The following is a 21,223-nucleotide window of genomic DNA, read 5'->3' on the forward strand; positions in this document are numbered from 1 at the left end:
TGGCTAGATGTAGACGAAAATACTTATGAGAGAAGAGGAGGCATTATGATCAGCTGATTACTCTGCCAATGTGATAATGCCCACCTGTCTGTTTCACAAGCGGTCTGTAAATAAGCCTGAATGGGTCTAACAGGTGGCAGTGGATGAACTAATTAGAAAGTAAACAAGTCACTCACTTGGAGGTTGCCACATGAATTGAAATGAACTTGGAATGACTTTACCCTGGATCTGTTGATTATTGATTCAAAAAGAATAAATAAAACTCTAAAAAATGCAATAATTTTTTATAATATAAATGCAAGAAATAAAAGTAATAAAATGTGAACAATAAGCCAAGCCAAGCAAAATTTAGTACTAACAAACAATTTATATACACCTTTTGCTGGTTACTATATTAGTTTAGTTATTTTTTTTTTGAAGAAAAAATTTGAATATTTTAGTATGTTAATACATTGTTAGCACATAAACATTTGATATTATTGTTTGCTTGCTAGTAGTCCTAAGTGTAAAGCAGTGGTTCTCAACCTTTTTAAGGCTTTTTTATTTGGGTTAGGCCCTCAAGTGGGCCCCGGACCTCTGGATGAGAAACAATGGTGTAAAGTAAATAAGAAAAAAAAACTTCCACTTCTGCTCAAGTGGTACGTTATTCTGGTGCTCAGTTCAAACTGACTGCTGACTACATGTATTGTTTTCTCCCTTGGATTAATCTGCTTGTATTATTCTGTTTTTTAAGATGCTTTGGATAAAAGCATCTGCTAAAATGAATACATGTAAATGTAACCTCAGCCCTAAGCTTGACTCTAAATCTCACCCTTCTCTGGGATTGGTTGATAGAAATGTTGTCTCTGGACTAACAAGTATGTTGATCCTGGAACACGTCCTACTTGAGTGAAACATGTTAAGCCTCTTTCTTTCTCTCTTGCTCTCTCTCCCTCCAGATGATGTCCCACCCTACTTCAAGATGGAGCCGGTGGCAACCCAAATCCACCTGGAAGGGAACCGTCTGGTTCTCACCTGCATGGCTGAGGGCAGCTGGCCCCTGGAATTTAAATGGCTTTACAATGGTACAGAGTTAACGCGTTTCTCCCTGGAGTACAGGTGACACATCCTATCTTCCCACTGCTGTATGAGTGTTTCTGCAGCTATGAGCACTTTTGACCCAGTATTTTGAAATTGCATTTTTCACACTCTAACTAGTTACTTTTATTTGTGCACTAATAATTTCAACAGTGAACATACATGACTTATTTTTGTTGTTGTTGTTGTTGTTTGTAAGTCATGAACATTCCCAGCACAATGTCACATTTCAAATATATATATATATATATATATATATATATATATATATAATTTGACAAAATGACATTTTAATCTGCAAAGTGACAAAGATACAGCTATGATGCACAATTAAAAAATTCTCCTTATAGTGAAAGAATATAATGAAGGCCTGGTAAAAAGTTTCCAAAGCCATTTTAATAAGACCTTCGTATAACAAATAGAAGAAAAAAAAAATGAAAACTTGGGTCACGAAAGTGCATGTAGTTGAAGAAACACACATTTATTACTCAGACGGCTTAATCATTATCACAAATAAAACATTAACCACACTTTCATTTGCAACAAATTTCATTCAGTTTTTCTGGTATTTATTTAAATGATGTCTTCTTTCTTTTTATTGAGTGAGGAGTGTTTGTGGATTGTAATCCTCTTGAGTTGTAGCGCCTCATTCCCTCTGCTGCCATGAAATCACTCTCATATTGCCTCTCAGCTCACATTAAATGAGAATGAGATGTATTTCCTGAGCGATCCCTGTCGTCCATGTTTTGTTTTATGTATCGTGCATAAATGTTATATCCCTGGTGAAGTCAGTGCAGAATTATCCATCAAGAGCAGGTAGCCGAGTACCTTGTGAATTATTTTCAATAGCTTCAAGAGCTATGTAATATTTATATTTGAAAAGGTCGCATTTTTCCCTATGGTCGCAGTGAGGTGGCTTGGGCGTTTTCTATTCCTGCACTCTTTGTACCTGCTGACCACAGGACTCCAGATGGACTCTTTCATATTTGCCTTTGCATTCTAAGATATCCTAATAGCTAAAAGTCTAAGCTACCCGTAGTGTGAACTCTAAGTAGGGGTCGAGTCAGACTTTTTCTGGCTTCTTTCAGAGGGTCCTGCTTGCTATGGCTTTTCTGCATGTTGGTCAAGACAATAGCAGTGCTTCTGACTGAAGAAAAAGCTTGAATCCTATTCAGCAGGACATACTAAACCTGTGACTGGTAATGCAGGAAATCTAGTATTGGAAAACGTAAAAATGAGGCAGCATTGTCTGATTGAGTAAAAGTTCCACTGCCCACATGCTCAGCTCTCTCTTTATCACTCCATTTAACTAATAGGTCTTGCCACATGCTCGTGACTGAAACAGTGTGCGTAGGTGTTGTTTTCACTTGCGTACTTTGTTTTCATGTTGGCGGTCTAGTTTTAGTTTTTATTTCAATAGCATACATTACTACGGTCACAGATGTTCAAAGCACATGATTAACCCATATCAAAGACACCCTCATTTTGCATTAACTGACTAAGAATACTACAAAACCTAAATGGGATATGTATTGAATCATTTACACACCCTCATGTCATTCCAAACCTGTATACTGTAACTTTTGTTCAAAATATCTTCTTTTGTATTTCAGTGGTGAAAGAGAGTTTTGTAACATACAGTTTTGTATGACGTTGAGTAAAAGATGACAGAATATTCACTTTTGGTTGAACTATTCTATAGGGGCCCCTAGAAGTCAGTTTGTACTGTACAAAAGGGCCAGGTCTCCCAGTGGTCAGCAAGTTGTCCACTTGCATTGTAGCTCTAGTGTTCAGCTTCCTTTGATGGTCTCGGGTCATGCAACCTGATGTTTTGTAGGACCTTGTTAGTCTGAGGCCCCAGGGCCCTATCCATAATCCAACCCTGCTTACATCCACATAAATATTTCTCTCCTTTGTTCTGTCTGAAGTGTTAATGGCCACTCCTGTGTTTTGTTGTGACTGCAGCTCCAGAACTGCCCGAGGACTCCTATCTATTGTTGATAAGGGTTCTTTCTTCAACAGGTTACCCATGAACACTAAGCTGGCTGAGTGTTGCGGCCTGATCTGCACTCGAGTAGAAGCTAGGACTGTTTGATTAATTATGGACCAATAAATAGCTTTTCTGGATCAAAGGCCATTTATTATAGCCAGTGCTAGCTGCAAGCTTCCATGCTGTGAGTATGAAAAGTAGCAAACAATGGCTGATGGGATTCCGATTTTCTTTCACCAGGTATGTAATTCCTTCACTGGATCGCTCCCATGCAGGCTTCTACAGATGCATCGTCAGGAACAGGGTGGGAGCTCTGATGCAGAGGAGTTCACAAGTCCAGGTCGCCTGTAAGTGTCACATCATTTCCTAACACAATACAAACAGGTAATCCCAAAACTTTAAGTGTAGTCGTTTAACATAACATACTTTCGTCAGCGAATCCGTGTGACCAACTTGAACAAGTTGTGAAATCCGCATAATTCCTATTTAATGATTGGATTTGTCCAACAATTGTAAATGTGATCACAGCTTTAGATAAGTGATAATTATTTGAGGCAGCTTTAGTGCAAACGGTGTGAGATGATTAATGTACCAAAATTGAATACCTAGGTTTATGGATTCTGAAACATTTTGACTGGCAGTTTTGTTGCTTTGTTAATTTAGCACAGACAAATGAGCATATAGAAAAGCTGATGCTAGAAACTTTTAATGTCAAACCAAGTCCCCAGCTTACAGAGAACATATTTTGGCTAACTTTCTGGCAAATTAGCATTAATAGAATGTTTGTTTAAAGTTATCTAGTCTTTAATAATGTTCTAAAAACTTTAGCACAACAATGTAATGCATAGATCATTCATGGAATATTTTTTTAAACATTTTAGCTGGATGTTCATCTAAAGGCCTTTCCACGCTGAGTGTGAAAAAGCAAAACATCAGACTCGATGACGTGCTGGAATATAACAATAAATTTCTATAGATGCTTCCACATGGACCGAAATTTTATTTTATTTTTTTAACCACTCGTCTCCACTCAATGAATCTTTTCAGTTTTGCAAAGCTAAAACTTGGGCCGTCCAATAAGATTTGAGCTAGAACCACGTGACCGGAGCAGCTCCTGTTGCACAAAAAGGCAAGAGTGGTGTAAACCAGTGTAAACAAACAGAAGAAGAGCAAAGAATAAAAGTAAAAGAAGTAAAAGAAGATAAGAGAACAAAGTGGATGCTGAGTTCTTGTTATCGTTGGTATTTGAGAACAGATTTATTCTCACATGTTCTTTATACAGAATTACATTTCTATTAATTGTCCACTGAATTATGTGATCTGTAGAGCACCATCCGTTTTCTTCCATATGCGTGAGTGTTATGAGTCAGAGAGCATTCACTCTTTTTCTACACATAAAACATGAAAGCAAATAGACATATGATTATGCTGATATATTTTCTGTATGTGTTTTGTATGCAGCTCATGGTATTTTTATAGCAATAAAGGATGTTTCTGACAAATATTAGCAGTTATTAGCATTGTTAAACATAGAAAAGAGTGCATGTGTCTGCTTATTAATCAAAATCAACTATAAATCACAATTAGAAGTTATTACAAGCACTCGATGATATTTTAAAGTTGTAAGCAAATTCATTAATAATTGCATACATTTTCAAGTGTAGCTTGATGCTAATTGTAATTCTAATGATATTTTAGGATGTAGCCTATTCTTGTAAGCATTATAGATAGTTTGTTTCTGTTGTAGAACTATCAGAAACTGTTTCTGTTTTGTGTGTGTGTTTTGCTCGCAATGTGCCTTCCATGCCCATATTTGGTCCTTCCTGTTTCTGTCCCCATTGAGTTAATTTGAATCCAGGTGTTCCCCATTTATTTCCATTGATCCCAGGTGTGACTCGTCATCCCCTCGTCTTGTTATGTGTTTAAATAGTGTTCCCTGTTTTTAGTTCAGCATCTGGTATTGTTCATGATTACATGTACTGCATGAGTTTTGTTTCCGGTTCATTGGTTCTTTTATGCCGAAGAAAAGTACTGATTATTTTTTTGTGTGTGTGTGTAATGATCTCCTTGCGATGATGTAATGATATCAAGTCTATCATTCAAAAAAAAAAAGTCTATCATTCCGGCCAGGATGAAAATACACATTCAAATTAAAGTTAGTTAAAATATAATCGTAATCTAAAAAGTTTATAATTAAGTTTTGCAACTAAGCACCCAAATACAGTAACATGCAATGATGTGCATATGAGGATTTAAGTCTTTAAGATATAATTTTTTTATTTATTTTTTTATCAGTCATCAGTGCAGAAACCATAATCCACTTACTATACACAATCCATTGCGATTTATTTGTTATTAAAAACTTACGGTTTACCTGCGCTTATAACATTAGCACAGAGTCAGTTGTCCAAAAGAACCAGTTCGGTTCAGACGTGCTGTGTCAGTCATAGTAGGCAATCTGTTTGGTAGCTTCATGCTGAATCACGCATGCACAGTATCATCAGCTCATTGGTTCTCTAGTTGGACGGGTCTGAAAGACACTGGAAAGGTACTGGTGATCCGAAAACCGATGCAAATGGTTCTTAACTCGAGAACCAGAACCACTCCAGCAGTGGTCCTGTACGTTCATTTACCTGCTTGCTGCACACATGCTGCTCTGCTCGTGTTTATCTTCAGTTCTCTCTTCACAGCAGTTCACTCAGTGTACTGTGTGAGTAAATGAATTACTCCGGGATATTGGTTTATTTCAACTCATAGGGAGTGTCAGCCACATTAAAATGTGAATAACGTAAGTAATTTTTGGATTAATGCTTACTGGAGACGCGAACCATTTCAAACAATTCAGTCTGTTTTGGTGAACTGGTTCAACCGGTTCACTAAGAAGAACCGGTTAAATTGAACGAATAATTCGCGAACTGGACATCACTAGTTTGTCAGCGATTCACCTTGCTTTTTTGCATCATCCTCAGTGTGGGTATTAAGACCCTAACAGTTTTTAAAAGTTACAAATTTTAACAACCGTAACATTCTCTTAATGTTAGCAAAACAGTAAAATGGAATAAAAAAATTATGTTTTGAAAGTTTGGAGAACATACATTCAGTAATTCATAGCACTATTGCAATTTTAAGTGTTAGTTGCCAAAAGAGTCCTATCACAAGATTGGAACCTTGTGTTTTCTGTCACAATGAGTCACAATGTCCCTGTTCTTGTTTTGTCCTGATTTGTGCTCCTTCTCTCTCTTTCTGTTTCTTAGACATGGAAGGCTTTGTGCAGGGAGAACGGTCTCAGGTGGTGTCGCAAGGAGAGGCGGCATTGATCTTCCCCCCACAAATCCACAGCTTTCCTCGTCCCGGGATCACATGGTTCAGAGACGGGCGCAAGATCCCCCCCAGCAGCCGCATGTAATCTTCTCTACATTTGTGGATCAGAGTACTTAATGGCCCTCGTTCTCACAGATAGGCTATTTTACCATACAGAAATAGAGTACAGTGCTGTTGTATAATTACTCTGGAACTTCCAGAAAAACTCTATGAGTATTAACTGCAGAAACTCCCATTGATAAATCTGTTATAATAAGAACCCCTGTTGACTTTAGACTAAATTTGATTGAAGGCAAGAGAGGTAGCCGGCAACATGGGAGCCAAAGTGGACAAAAGGCCTTTATTGATGACCTTGGATGATTGACAGACTTTGCGCCTGAGTGCGCACTGCCTAGTGTGTGTGTGTGTATGTGTTGTGCGCAGTTCATGTTATAAAGGTCTTCGTAATCACCTGAAATCAATTTACCTCATCCGCCAGCAGGAGGCTTGACGAAAACAGCCAGCATGTTTGATGATCTATAATTCATCCTGATCGTCCAACATGTCACATCTGACATGAGGGCTTTAGACACTGAGGAGTGTGTTCCCCCATCCCAAAGCACAGACTGGAGAACATTCAGACACTGTTTTACAGCTGGAGTATATGAGGAATCCCAATGAGGCGCTGAGCGTTGAGGCAGGGGTTATATAAACATCTGAGGTTCCAGCGGCGCTGCTTTGAGTTTTATTCTGTCTGGCTCTCTCTATGTCTGTCGAGCAGCAGTTATGGTCCTGTATGATGGTGAGAGGGCCTGACAGCATACGATTTGTTTGCCGCTTGCTTGTTGCTCCTTCAGTGCATTGATATTCTGCTGCGTGCTTAGTTTGGGCTCTGTGAGAGCCTTCACTCTAATTGTGCTGGAGTCGGTTTAATCTGGGTTGATCGGGCCTGTGTTGACAGATACACAGGCTCTAATCTCACTGCACTCCAAGTGTCGACTCTCATTTAACCACACACACTCACGCATGGCCTGCATTTTAGCTCCAGCAATCTTAAAACACTTATCCACTCGAGTCTTCAATGCAAATAACATTACCATCACAGCCTATTGGACATAAACAGTTTTCCTCAGCGCTGCTGTGTGTTTGAGTTGTTTACTGAGGGGTTTGCTGCTTGCAAGTTGTGTTTTCTAGTTCTGTGACTAATGTTTTCTCGTTAACGTCTTAGAGCCCTCTCTTTGGACAACACCCTTGTCATCCTGTCCGCCGTGGCCCCTGATGCGGGCCGGTACTACGCCCAGGCTGTCAACGACAAGAACGGAGAGAACAAGACCAGTCATCCCATCATCCTGAATGTAGAAAGTGAGTTCTGAATAGAGAATCAACACACTTCAAAAGATTGTCTGTAACCGTCTCGGGCAAGGATTCCCAAACTTATTTGTCAGCCAGACTCCTTACCTAGAATGTTTACTTGTACCCCCTTAAATTTTAAGTTGAAGTCAAAAATGTATCAGCATGTTGGGACCTTCACGGTTCTCATATGTCAGTTATGGTCACATAATATAGATTACAGGTCTATATTATATACAATTTTGATTGTTTTTTTTATTTTAAATCTATTCATTAATTGTTTATTATATTTTCATTTAGCTTTTTCCATCACCCCAGTTTAGGATACCCTGTCCTAGGGGGTCTATGGCAGTACTGCGGGTGGTCCATCAATTATGGTTTGATCCCAAACATAATATTTAAATATATGTTAAACAAAAATACAATATTCAAATAGACTTCTACAATATTCAAGTTCAACTAAATGATTAATCGTCCCTATAAAATCAGATTTTCCCCAAGGCTCATCAAAAAAAGCAGTAATATTGTGAAATATTTGTAAAGTGTTGAGCCACTTTATTTTTTTTACTTTGAAAAAAGTTGATCTGTGGTTCATAAATAACTTTATGTATTAGTTTTTTTCCTATTTTATTAATATGAATAGTGGAACGTTAACCTGAAATGATAAAGAATAGCGTTGAAGCAGTGAAACTGGACTCATTTGCTATATAAGCACCTCTTCTCAACGTGTTGAAACATTTCCACTAACTTCTTGGCAATCTTATTTATTTGCATATTGATTTCTCCACACTATCCAACAGGTGAATTGGCATGTTCAAATTAAACAACTCCATCGCCCCCTAGTGATGATAGTATGATACCTAATGTAGCGCACACATTGGTTCAGACACCAGTTTTTCAAGAATCAATATTCCCCAACTCACTGCGCAGTAGATTGTGAGTATGTGGCGTGTGGTGAAGCTTCGTGGAGCTTTGTATGATAGCTGTGGTCCTGCGGTGCAACAATGACAGGGTGATTAATCACTCTCATAAAAACAGCCCCTCTCTTTAATAGACCCCACAAAAACAGATTTATGAAAAAGAGAGGCAGACCATCAAGTCCCTCTGTGAGACCATAGCCTACTCTAACTCTTATCCAGGTGTCCAAGTAGGGAAAAGGAAGGAAATAAAGAGTAATAAGATTAAGACAGAAGAAAAGAGAGATCACTGATTTGAGGGCAGAGAATCAATGGACAGCTGTAGGTTTCCAGAAGCTGGCAAATGATTGCATGGCATATAATCATGTCGACGGTGTCTCTCAACCAGGCCCCGTTCTGCAGTGTGGCACATTAGCGGAGGTATTACAGTGCACTTACAGGAGGAGAGGGTGCAGACAATTACATATATAATCTAAGCACATAATAGAAAGGGCTGTGAGAAAGAGATGAACAAGTGCTCTGAGCTTCAAGATTATCTTGATGTCTGCCTTTTTTCACTGCCTCAAACTTTAGTCTGTCTGTCTGTCTCTCTCTCTCTCTATCTCTCTCTCTCTCTCTCTCTCTCTCTCTTCCCAGAACGAGATTTTATTGCTCAGAGATTGCTCGTTCAAATGGTTTCTCTGGTTCTAGGTTTCAGAGGCTCTCAAATGTCTCCAGTGGGGCCATCCGCTGGATGACCACTGAGAAGATCACAAAAATGTATAGATACTGTAAAAGTATAGAGCTGTAGAATTCATGTTAATAGTGAAGCTCACATGATTTTGAGGAATTTGGATGAGAAATGGTCATGAGATCCCATACTGAAAACTCTTGCTTTGTTCATTTTATTGTGGTATTGTTTTAGAAAGACACACAGGAGATTATTAAGGTGTTTTTCCTCCGGAATAAAAAAACAGCAGAAGTCACTCTTTGCTCTTTATTTAAATTCACTTTGAAACGCTTTTGGTAATCCGTTTACATCAATATTTTCAAAAGTTTCACAGCGAAAACAGGATTAGAACAGGAAGACCTGCTGGTTGCAATTTTATTCATTGACATTTTATTAATAAAAGGTTTTTATTGAATAACATATACCAATAATCATGATAAAGATAGTAAACAAGCTTATTTGAAGCTGTAAACAAATTCTGGCGCTGAAAGTCACAATGCCGTTTTACTCTATCAAAAGTTCAAAAGTTGTTTTTAGGTTTTTTGTAAGAAGGTTTTTACACTATGTTCACCAAGGCTGCATTTATTTGATTAAAAATACAATAAGAGTGTCAAAATGTGACATTTTATTACAATTTAAAATAACAGTTTTCTATTTTATTCTATTTTAATATGTACCATATTTTTCGGACTATAAGTCGCACCTGAGTATAAGTCGCATCAGTCCAAAAATACGGCATGACGAGGGAAAAAACATATATAAGTCGCACTGGACTATAAGTCGCATTTATTTAGAACCAAGAACCAAGAGAAAACATTACCGTCTACAGCCGCGAGAGGGTGCTATATGCTGCTTAGTGTAGGCTTCAGGAGCAGTGAGAGGCATAGAGCGCCCTCTGGCGGCTGGAGACGGTAATGTTTTCTCTTGGTTCATTTCTCTCGGTTCATGTCAAATTAATTTTGATAAATAAGTCGCACCTGACTATAAGTCGCAGGACCAGCCAAACTATGAAAAAAGTGCGACTTATAGTCCGGAAAATGCAGTAATTTATTCCTGTGATGCAAAGCTGAATTTTAAGCATCATTACTCTTCACTTAATGTCACATGATCCTTTAGAAACCTTTCTAGTATGCTGAATTGGTCAATAAAATCTTCTTTAATTAATAGAAAGTTCAAAAGAACAGAATTTATTTGAACTGGAAATCTTTTTTTTTCATTATAAACGTCTTTACTGTCACTTTTGATTGATCTAATGCATCCTTGCTGAATAAAAGTTTTAGTTTGTTAAAAAAAGAAAAAAAGAAACTTACTGACTCTAAACAGTAGGCCACTGTATACAAACAGCTATTTCTATTCATTTCTATTAAATATTCAGTATTTGAGTAGTCCAGGAAGCCAATTTTACAGTTTGAGTCGCATCTTGTGCCACTACAAATAGCAAGCCAAATCAATTTAGGAGAAACTATTGAGATATCATTTGTAATTTTCTTGCCTATGTGCTTCTGCTTCTGTTTAGACATTGGCGGCCCAGCAGACCCCATCGCCCCTTCTATTATAATCCCGCCGAAGAACACCAGTGTGGTGGTGGGCACGTTTGAAGTCACACTGGAGTGTGTGGCCAATGCAAGGTGTGTGTGTGTGTGTGTGTGTACACAAGCACTCAAAATGACCTCTATCAAACTATTAAAACTCAATTCTGTTTATTTGTCCCAGCTTGTGTTTATCCACATTTCTCTCTCTCTACCTCCAGGCCTCTCATTAAGCTCAGCATTACATGGAGGAAAAATGGAGTGCTGGTAAACCGAGGCCTCCGGGACTTTGGCCGCCGTCTGACCATCAGCGGGCCCTTAGTCAGTGACAGCGGCTACTATGAATGTGAAGCCTCCCTCCGGAGCAGCAGCGCCCCCTCTGTCAGTGCCGGAGCATATCTGCACGTCCTAGGTAATCATCACGTTCTTCTTCTTGTCAAAATTGTTTAATATGTGCCTTGCACAGAAAGTATTCATCACTGTGCATCATTTTTTCCCTTTTAATCTTCAAAAATGTCAACACAAAGGCATGCAAAAAAAGAAATAATTCAAAAACCTTAATTTCTCCCAGATGAAAGACTTATGAAAGTATTCATCTCTTAGTGAATACTAGCCCTCTTGCAGCAGTTACAGCCTTGAGTATGTTTCTTTGAGCCTTTTACTTTAATTTCCGCCCATGCAAATATGTTCCAATTCTACCAAATTAATGGTAGAATTATAGGGGGATTATACCAGATTTCAAAGTTTTTGCTGGGTCATTGCAAAATATTAACCTTCTTTATTAAATCCTTTACTGCTGTGTGCTTTTGCTCGTTGTTCTGACATGCCTTTGAGAAAAACCCCAAATATCTGGTGTACTTGAATGAGGTTCTCTCAAGGATGTGCCTGTATCCATGTTGCATTTGATGCCAACAGCTGAAAGAAGACTATTATTATGAGTATTATGAGATAAGGATGGTATTATTTGGGTGTTGGACCAAAGACAGTGTTTTCCTTATATGCTCACATAGCTCAAGTTTATGCACAAGATGTTCGTCTAAAAGGTTTCACATTTTCTCCACTGGATTTTAGCAAACTCTGGGTGAATCTGGGCATCGCTCTCAAACAGAAATGGCCTTTTTCTAGGAAACTGATTCTGGAATTGCTATTTATTGCAGTTTTTAAGAAAAGTTTTAGTTTAATATCCATTAGGAACCTGTGTTCATATCCCAAAGTACCATTCACAACCATTCAGCTTGGTTTGGGGTTGGTAAGATTTGTTCGTAATTTGAAAGAAGTTTCTTATGCTCACCAAGGCTGAATTTATTTTATCCAAAAGATACTAAAAACTGAAATATTGTGAAAAGTTATTGCTATTTTTTTTTTAAATAAATGTATTCCCATGATGCAAAACTGAATTTTCAGCATCATTACTCCAGCTTTCAGTGTCACAGATTCTTCAGAAATCATTCTATTTTGCTGATTTGTTGCTCGACAAACATTTCTTATTATTATCAATGTTAAAAACAGCTGTGCTGCTTAATATTTAGTAAAATCCTTGATACTTTTTTATAGCGTTTGTTTGAAATATATATTTCTTGTAATATTATAAATGTCTTTACTGAGACATTTGGGATAAATTTAATGCATACTTTCTGAATGAAACTTAATAAAACAAGCAAACCAATAAATGTCATAAATGTGTAATGCTGCTCTGATATTTTATCCCCAATATTCATGTAAAGCTTAATTATTAAATGTACAAAAGTGCACAAATGCCACTTCAGTTTGAATGGGCATGACACTTTTGCACATTATTAATGCATTTAATTTAATTTTTAATGCATGTGATCTGTCATATCAGATAATTAAACACTCCACTGTACATACAGTGTGTTGTTAAAAATAGAAGTGAATGTTATAATTTTTTTGACAGCCATGTTAAAATAGAAAAAACCCTGCATGATTTATGTTATTCTGCAACAATAATGAAGTGCAATAGAGAAGGTGAATACTTTCTGAAGGCCATGTGCATTTTCAATATCTCAGTGATATTGAGTGATTTAGTTCAGTCTGGTCAAGGCTACTCTCACGACTGACTCAACTGAACTCTGTGCAGAACATCCCCAGTTTGTGAAGGAGCCTGACAGACACATTACTGCTGAGATGGAGAAGGTGGTAGACATCCCATGCCAAGCTCGCGGTGAGTTTGTGCACCTCTGCCATGTGTGTGTGTGTGTGTGTGTGAGAGAGAGAGAGAGAGAGAGAGAGAGAGAGAGAGAGAGAGTGTGTGGATGTGTTAGATAACACTCCTCTTGGTATGCCCCTGCAGGTGTTCCTCAGCCAGATATAGTGTGGTATAAGGATGCTGTACCCATAAGCCCCGTGAAAACACCTCGTTACAGAGTCCTGGTAGGCGGCAGTCTGCAGATAAATGGGCTGCTCCCGGACGACACCGGAATGTTCCAATGCTTCGCTCGCAACTTAGCGGGAGAGATCCAGACGAACACGTACCTTGCTGTCACCAGTACGTCAAAGCACCATCTGGGCCTGTCAATAACTCTGTCTTCATTTATTACACTTCTCCACTACATTCATCTTCTTCCTTTTCTCCTGTCAGATGTGTCATTTTATAAAGCCTGTGACTTATCAGCTGCTTTTACTTTAAGAAAGAAGGAAAGTTTAAGAGTGATTATTCCAAGTTTAAGAGTGAGAGATAGTAAGAATAATGGTTGGTTTGTCTGAGCTGGACAGGTCTTTACTATGTACACCATTTATTTAATGCATAAAAGACAGCTTTGATGTTAGGGAGCAATGGTTCTTATATTTTCACATTTAGATGATCTGGAATTTGTGAGTGTGTGTGCATTGCAATTTTCCTCTAGATGTGAGATAAGTCTGACAAAATCTGATAATGATATTTATGAATTTATTTATGAAGTAATAGACAAATATTTCTTATTCCATGAATATAAAACAAATAGAAGTGTATGATATATGATGTGTGTGTGTTTCAGTTTTAACCTATATTTTTGGGACCAAATGCCCCTGTATATATAAAACGTTGTTTAAACTTTTGTAATTGCTTAGATTTTTAATTATTTTAAAATATGTTATCTTTTATTTTGAAAGAAGCCTTTTATGCTCATTAAGGCTGCATATTTGATCAGAAATACAGAAAATAACTAATATTTTGAAATATTATTACAATTTTAAATAAATATTACCTATGTGAATATTTTTTAAAATGTAATTAATTCCTTTGATGCAATGCTGAATTTTGAATTGCATCATTACTCCAGTCTTATTATCATTTCTTATTATCAGTGTTGAAACAGTTCTGCTTATTAATATTTCTGTGGAAACCGTGATACATTTTCTTTTTCCCCAGAAATCTTTGATGAATAGAAAGTTCAAAAGAACAGCATTTATTTCAAATTGAAATCTTTTGTAACATTATAGATGTCTTTACTGTCACTATTGATCCATTTAATACATCCTTACTGAATAAAAGTATTAATCTCTTTCAAAAAACAAACATAAAAAATGTTCCTCTCTCCAGACTTTTGGGCAGTAGTGTATATTGCTGGAAAACAAACAAAAATAAATTCCAAGAAAAACACAGACACTTAAATCCATCCATGTTTACAGCTTTTAATAAACCAAGCAAATCTGCCGCTGCATATCAGTGGCTGTTTCTCAGAAATGGGGCATATTGTTTGTTTTATATTTTGTTATTATACTGGAATACAGTGACATGATGAGAGAAAACCACAGCAACCCTGACATGAGGGAAGCCTAATGCTTAATGTAATGTACTTTTAAAGTTTTTTTTTCTCTCTCTTTTTTTTTCAAGTAGATCATATCTGTCTACAAGGATAATAAATCGAGTCATCGCCATCATTAATGGACTATTCAACAGTTCCCTCAATTAAAATGGTTTAATAAACATACTAAATGTGTTCAGAAAAAGAGAAAAATACAAGAGTTTTTGTGAGATTTAGGGATAGAAGTGGGTTTGTAAAATATAATTAGCTCAATATGACAAGATAGAAGTCAATGGAAAGTCTCCAGTGTTTGTGTGTGTGGGCATGTTTTTTTAGGGTGAATATGTGCATATGTCTGAGCAGCCTCTCTCTCTGGCACAGGTATCGCCCCAAACATCACGGCCGGCCCTTCTGACAGCGCTGTGATTGATGGCATGTCCATCATTTTACACTGTGAGACCTCAGGGGCCCCGCGGCCTGCAATCACATGGCAGAAAGGTCAGTCTACAATAAGTCATCTTTGTCAGACAAAGATATTCATCAGTGTCTCATGGACTTACGAACATTAATGTATCTTTGCAAGCTTAGGGACGTCAGCTAAATTAAATGTCCAATCAACAGTCTTCTGATGAGCTGGGGACCGGCTTGTCTGTTTGATCTTTTTTTTCATTTCTCGCTCTCTCTCCCTTGTGTTTTGCCATCTCTCCATCTTTGCACAGCTGATCGGGTTCTTGCAAGCGGCTCTGTACAGTTGCCGCGTTTCACTCTGCTGGAGTCTGGCAGTCTTCTGATCAGCCCCTCACACCTGTCTGATGCTGGATCCTACACCTGCATGGCCAGTAACTCCCGTGGCATTGATGAAGCCTCGGCCGATCTGGTGGTGTGGGGTGAGTGCATGGCCAGTCTCATATAGTGTGGACATACAGCATGTGATTTCTATTGCAGCTTCTGACCACCCATTTAATAAGAGTCTGTCTGTCTGACTGCCATGAAAAGTGACCCACTGTCCACTTTCTTACATCTACACCGTGTCCTATTTAAGGTTTGTCTGGTTGACATGGCCCAGTTACTTGCTGCCAGTAGAAGTCAGTGATAAACAGTATAAGAGTGTCCACAATGAGTTTAATAAAATTGTAATCATAAATAATACAAATGTAGGACTTTTTTGGAAATGGTATAAAATAATCTGAATAATGACTGAATAATAAATGCGTTAACTGTTAGTAAAAAGTAATAAAATATGTTTAATCTTAAATACATTTACAGTACACATCCTAATCATAAAAAGTGTAGTCACACCAAATGACATTTTACAACTTAAACTAAACCTGATTTGTTATAAAACATTTGTCAAATTATCTCATATTTAAAGAGACTTTGACGCACAGTCATGAAGGTCTACATGCATGGATGCACACTATAATGTCACATTGTATGTTCTGATTTGTCTTTTTGTTTTGTTTTGTTTTGTTTCGCCACATAATTTTGATTGCTGCTTGACTTTAAATTGGCGTTTTTGTTTTCAAATATTTACATGCAATATAGATATTTTGTTATTTTTTTATCTAGGAAAATGTATAAAAAGAGTATGCAGAATTTCTTAAAAATGGTTTCTTTTTACATATTTAATCGAGGCATTTAATGAGACATTTTTTTTTACTTTATGCCCCAAAATAGTATCAAAATACATAAGAGAGAACACTTTCATTACTATGATTCCTTTAAAGTTTAATAATGTCAAATGAAACGTGTTACTTCAGAGTTCATTTCAAACATTTTGTTTTGACAGTCTTCACTTGGATGTGTTATATATACTAACATACTAAAGCACATAAATTACTCAATTATACTTTTAACTTTAGTGTGTTATTCAATATTACATTTAATGTAGTTTGAATGTACTAAATTTCAGCTTCATTATTACAAAAGTCTAATTACAAATATATTTAAATATATGACACAAGTTTCTGTAGAAAATATATTAAAGTATGTTTTAGACTAGCATGAATGGTTATCAGTACATATGGTAGTACAGTTTAAAATAAAATCAAAGACGATAGAAGTAATTATTGCATTGCATATAAAGATGTATTTTGGGGCTTTCTTAAGTGGGTCAAAAAGCACTCTAAAGTTCAGCTAATTACATTTCATATAAATTCAAACTATGGTAGATTTTCATTTAATTGCAAATAACATCCAATTAAGTGTCCAAAAGCATTACATTCAGTTCGCACTTAATTATGTTCTTTTAGAATATATTATTTCCGTAATAAGTTCTCTTAAAAAAAAAAAAAAACAGTGTGCTGCTTTATCACAAGGGAAGGCTGTTATATGTCTACCAGAAATTGGAAGGGGAAATCAATGCCATGGATTATGATGCTAAACTGTGATGTGTGTGTGCAGCTCGAACACGGATCACTAATCCACCTCAGGACCAGAGCGTGATCAAGGGCACAAAAGCAGCCATGACCTGCGGGGTGACCCATGACCCGAGCGTAACAGTCAGGTACAACCTCCACCCTCCTCTCCATGTCTTTGTTGTCAACTCTGTCTAAATGTCTATTGTCTTTCTCTCGCTCTCTGTCACACCCTGCTTTATCTCATGCTCCATCTTTGATCAATGCTAGCTTGATCCATCCATTCATGTCCTGTGTGTTTATTACATTCAGTCTCGTAAAACTTGATTTATCTGTCACCTACTGGGCAGCTGTTATTAATTTGATCAGGGAATACGGATGAATATGTAAACAAAGCAATAACTTAGATGGAGACTTTAATTAAACGCAAGACAGACGAGATTAAATGGGGAAATGATGTGGCTGCAATTAAGAAGTGTCTATGTGTATGTATGAGTGCATATATGTGTGCGGGCCAATTTTCTGTTGTGTACTGTATATATATATATATATATATATATGTGTGTGTGTGTGTGTGTGTGTGTGTGTGTGTGTGTGTGTGCTTGTGTGTTTTCAGTAATTAAACAGCTTTGCCATGCATTGTTGCTATGAAGAAGACTATGTAATTATGTTGGCTTGGCAAAGCCAACATACTGTTATGCTATTTAAACTTCTCCTTCTTCTTCTTCTTATTTTTCTGAGACTAAAATTTCCAAACGCTACTCCTCCTAGGGCTTTAAAGCCACAAGCCCCAAACTCGGCAGACACCTGCAGGATAGAGCAGTGCTTGTTGCTATATCTTTTCAGACTGATCAGACTTAAAGTTTTTTTTTTAAATAAATTGTTTAATGTAAAAATACTTTACCTATAGACTTACATTGTCTGAGAAAAATTGCGCCCCTACAGTTGCGATACCCGGATCCCCAGATTAAGGGGAGGAGTCCGGTTTCGTTTCACTTTTAAACCGGTTAAAAATACAAGTAAATAATACAATTTCCCTCAAACTGACAAGCTAAACCAACATATCTGATTATTACAGGGGTCAGGGCTCATTAATAATTGATTTCTGGGCAGAGAGCAGTCAGAAAGACGAGAGAAGAATCACGGCTGGTCAGCTGCTGGAGGCATTGTCTCCACGGAGCTCACAACGAGCGAATTTATTCTTATTTAAGACCTTTTAAAATGGCGATTGCACGCAATCTACCCGTTAGAACACACCAAGAGCTAAATTCAGATGTTTCTGAACTGTTTAAAGTAATAACATGATATTCGCGGCAGCCAACTGGCCGCGAGCTCGCGATGTATTTCTCTGAACACTTGAAGTCCACATAGAGAATTTACAGCCTTTCACATTAAAACAGCGCAGCGAAACGGCACAAAACAATTAGAAGAATATATTATACACATGAAAATGAGTGTTTATATGTGCTTGTGAGATTTTCTCTGTCAGACTGAAAGTCACATAGATTGATCGGCGCTGCACAACATTGTAAAGTCATTTATATATTTTTTTAAGAGCTTCTTAAAATAAAATATTACTCCGAATGCACACAATCCACCCATTATAACACAACAAGAGCAAAATCCAGGGTTTTTTGAGCAGTGTATGTGTGCAAAATGCAATATTTGACATCGCAAAGGGAAAAAAGTCACATGACAGCCGCGTTTCAGGGCGAGATCGGACAAATAAATACACATTTCATTCACACTGACAAGCTAAACCAACATATGTTATTATTACCGGGTCAGATCTCATTAATAAATTATGTCTCTGGCCAAAGAACAGAGAGAAAGACGAGAGAGAAATGAGCGCTTCATCAGCCAGCCCAGTTATCACTACGAGCTCAGAATAAAAGCATTTGTATATTTTTTAAGAGCTTCCAAAAATAATATCACAGCGAATGCACTAATCCACCCATTAGAACACAACAAGAGCAGATTTCAGGTGTTTTTGAGCTGTTTATGTGTGCAAAATGAAATATAATTTGACAACGTGATACAGCTTATGAATACTGGAAGGAAAAAAAGTCACGATAGCCTTTTAAAACCCCCTGGAGTCGATTAACGCATATACGCGTTTTGAGTAATTTTCTCCTGATATGCCCGAAAATTACTTAAATTACACCTTCGTTTTAATCGTACAGATAAGAGCAATACATCAATCGAATCTGTAAAGGGTCTACTTTTTTTGGATACAAATATAATAACAACAAAACTTTGTGCACTTATAAAATAAAGATAACAAACAAGGTGTGCTGTCTGCAGCCTTTGTCTGCGCTGATCTTCATTTACAAACACGTCATTAAAATGAACTGTAACTCAGTGAATACTCAACGAAGAGACATGAGAGATATATCTATAGAAAGCTTGACATGTCTACTTTTAAACTAAACAAGTGCTGCCGAACAAATATTCTGTGATAAAGTAATCCATATCAAAACAAAGCGATGTCCTTTTTTCACGTCTCCCTTCATTATATCTAATGTGTATGGAAGGCCAAGAGGGTCAAATACACGTGAATTTTGAACGAGTTAAATACGTGTTGTTTACACGTGAGAAATCAGCGCGTATTTAACGTGTATTTCACATGTGTTAAATACACTTGAAATACACCTGAAGTAAGAATTAAAAATCAGTTTGAACGGGTCAATGTCATTGGCTGCTGAGGACTTGGGTCAAACCACTTCTGTGAGCTTAGAGGGGTGAACCATTCATAGACAGGCAACCACCATTTAACATGCTATAGATCAGCTTATTCAGCCTTATTATTTAGTCTTTTTTTCTTTTTTGTATAGCCTATAGAAATAATATATTTAAGTTTCAGTTTTATTAAATATTTATTTTTTTAATAAATATAAATTAAAATTTTGTGGTGATAGTATAAAGTGTATAAAAGGTACAGTATTTTGTAATGAAACAGGACTTTTTGTTTAGCTCTTGACTCGCCGAAATATACTATATATAGTGTCCCTTCTTTAATTTTTCAGTACTGTGTGATAACTTAAATATGTTGTCAGTACTATTAAAATAAGATCAAATTGAATGGTATTTAGGAGATTATAGTTTTTGCATGACTTATTTCGCATTCAGCTAGACAACCTGTCCTAGCTGTTATCATAGCCTAGGCTTTTTATTAAAAAGGAAAACAGCAAGGGACCATGGAAAACGACTGTTGCAGGTGTATTTTTTATGCTATTATTCTTTTTTTTTTTTTGCAGCGGGGCAACTCAAGAATGTTGGGCACACAAGTACTGTGGCTCTTTTTCCCCATGACCAAGATGGCCAAGCCAACATCAAAGTTAGTTCACTAACTTTTAATTCTAGTTACGCCCCTGTTATTCACAGCCACATCTGGGAGAAAGGAGGAGCGGTTATTGACGTGAAATCAAGCCCTCGCTTGCGTCTCGACTCCAACGGCACCCTACACATAACGCAGACCTGGTCAGGGGACATTGGGACCTACACCTGTAGAGTTACCTCTGTGGGAGGCAATGATTCTCGCAGTGCTCACCTGAGAGTCAGGTAATACCAGAGATGCTATTGCCCAGCTAATGACCCACTGTGTCCTTCGCCTTATAGATTTACATTCTTCCACTTGGACATCGTTTTGGTGTTTTGGATTGTATCTGTGAGCTTTGTTTTTTATTTGGGATTTAAAGAACTGAGACAATGAGTTGTTGAGAATGCACAATGGATAGTAAACAATCATCCAAACACTCCATTGCATTTTTATATGTATCATAAATAATGGTGAATTGGCAAAGCAGCTGAGTCAATATTTATTATAAAAACTCTGTTTATCTCTCTTTCAACATCATTTCGTTTGCTCTTTATTGACATCACCATTGTACATCTATATTAACAAAAAAGTTTGCAGCTTAGCAAAAAAATCATAAAAATAAATAACAAAAAATAAAAGATTATTTTATAAAAACATGCAATTGTATTGTATAAATACATGTATAATACCATTTAAAAGTTTGCAGTCAGTATGTGTTATTTATTTATTTATTTTTTGAGAAATTATCACTTTTATCGAGATGCATTCAACTGGTCAAAAGTGGCAGTAAAGACAATTATAAAGTATTAAGCAGCACAGTTGTTTTCAACATTGATAATAAGAACGGTTTCTCAAGCAGTAAATCAGCATATTAGAATGATTTCTGAAAGATCATGTGACAACGAAGACTGGAGTAATGATGCTGAAAA

At 36.9% G+C, this 21,223-nt stretch overlaps 1 protein-coding gene across 5 annotated transcripts in view; it reads left to right on the forward strand.

Annotated features, from left to right (window-relative positions):
• The window catches only part of LOC132149478 (protein sidekick-2-like), a 130,163-nt gene that overhangs the window by 77,741 nt on the left and 31,199 nt on the right, over positions 1-21,223 (forward strand). For 4 of the 5 annotated variants that reach the window (XM_059558747.1, XM_059558750.1, XM_059558751.1 and 1 more), the window contains exons 2-13: positions 939-1,098; positions 3,308-3,414; positions 6,322-6,469; positions 7,596-7,729; positions 10,860-10,971; positions 11,094-11,284; positions 12,971-13,054; positions 13,184-13,378; positions 15,000-15,116; positions 15,338-15,505; positions 17,022-17,124; positions 20,360-20,536. In XM_059558747.1, coding sequence (XP_059414730.1) covers positions 939-1,098; positions 3,308-3,414; positions 6,322-6,469; positions 7,596-7,729; positions 10,860-10,971; positions 11,094-11,284; positions 12,971-13,054; positions 13,184-13,378; positions 15,000-15,116; positions 15,338-15,505; positions 17,022-17,124; positions 20,360-20,536 — 1,696 coding nt within the window. Of the gene's footprint in view, positions 1-895; positions 1,099-3,307; positions 3,415-6,321; positions 6,470-7,595; positions 7,730-10,859; positions 10,972-11,093; positions 11,285-12,970; positions 13,055-13,183; positions 13,379-14,999; positions 15,117-15,337; positions 15,506-17,021; positions 17,125-20,359; positions 20,537-21,223 lie in introns of those variants that run through there. The other variant, XM_059558753.1, reaches the window with a different exon arrangement.

Source organism: Carassius carassius, chromosome 9 (genome assembly GCF_963082965.1).
Source record: "Carassius carassius chromosome 9, fCarCar2.1, whole genome shotgun sequence".
Lineage (NCBI taxonomy): Eukaryota > Metazoa > Chordata > Actinopteri > Cypriniformes > Cyprinidae > Carassius > Carassius carassius.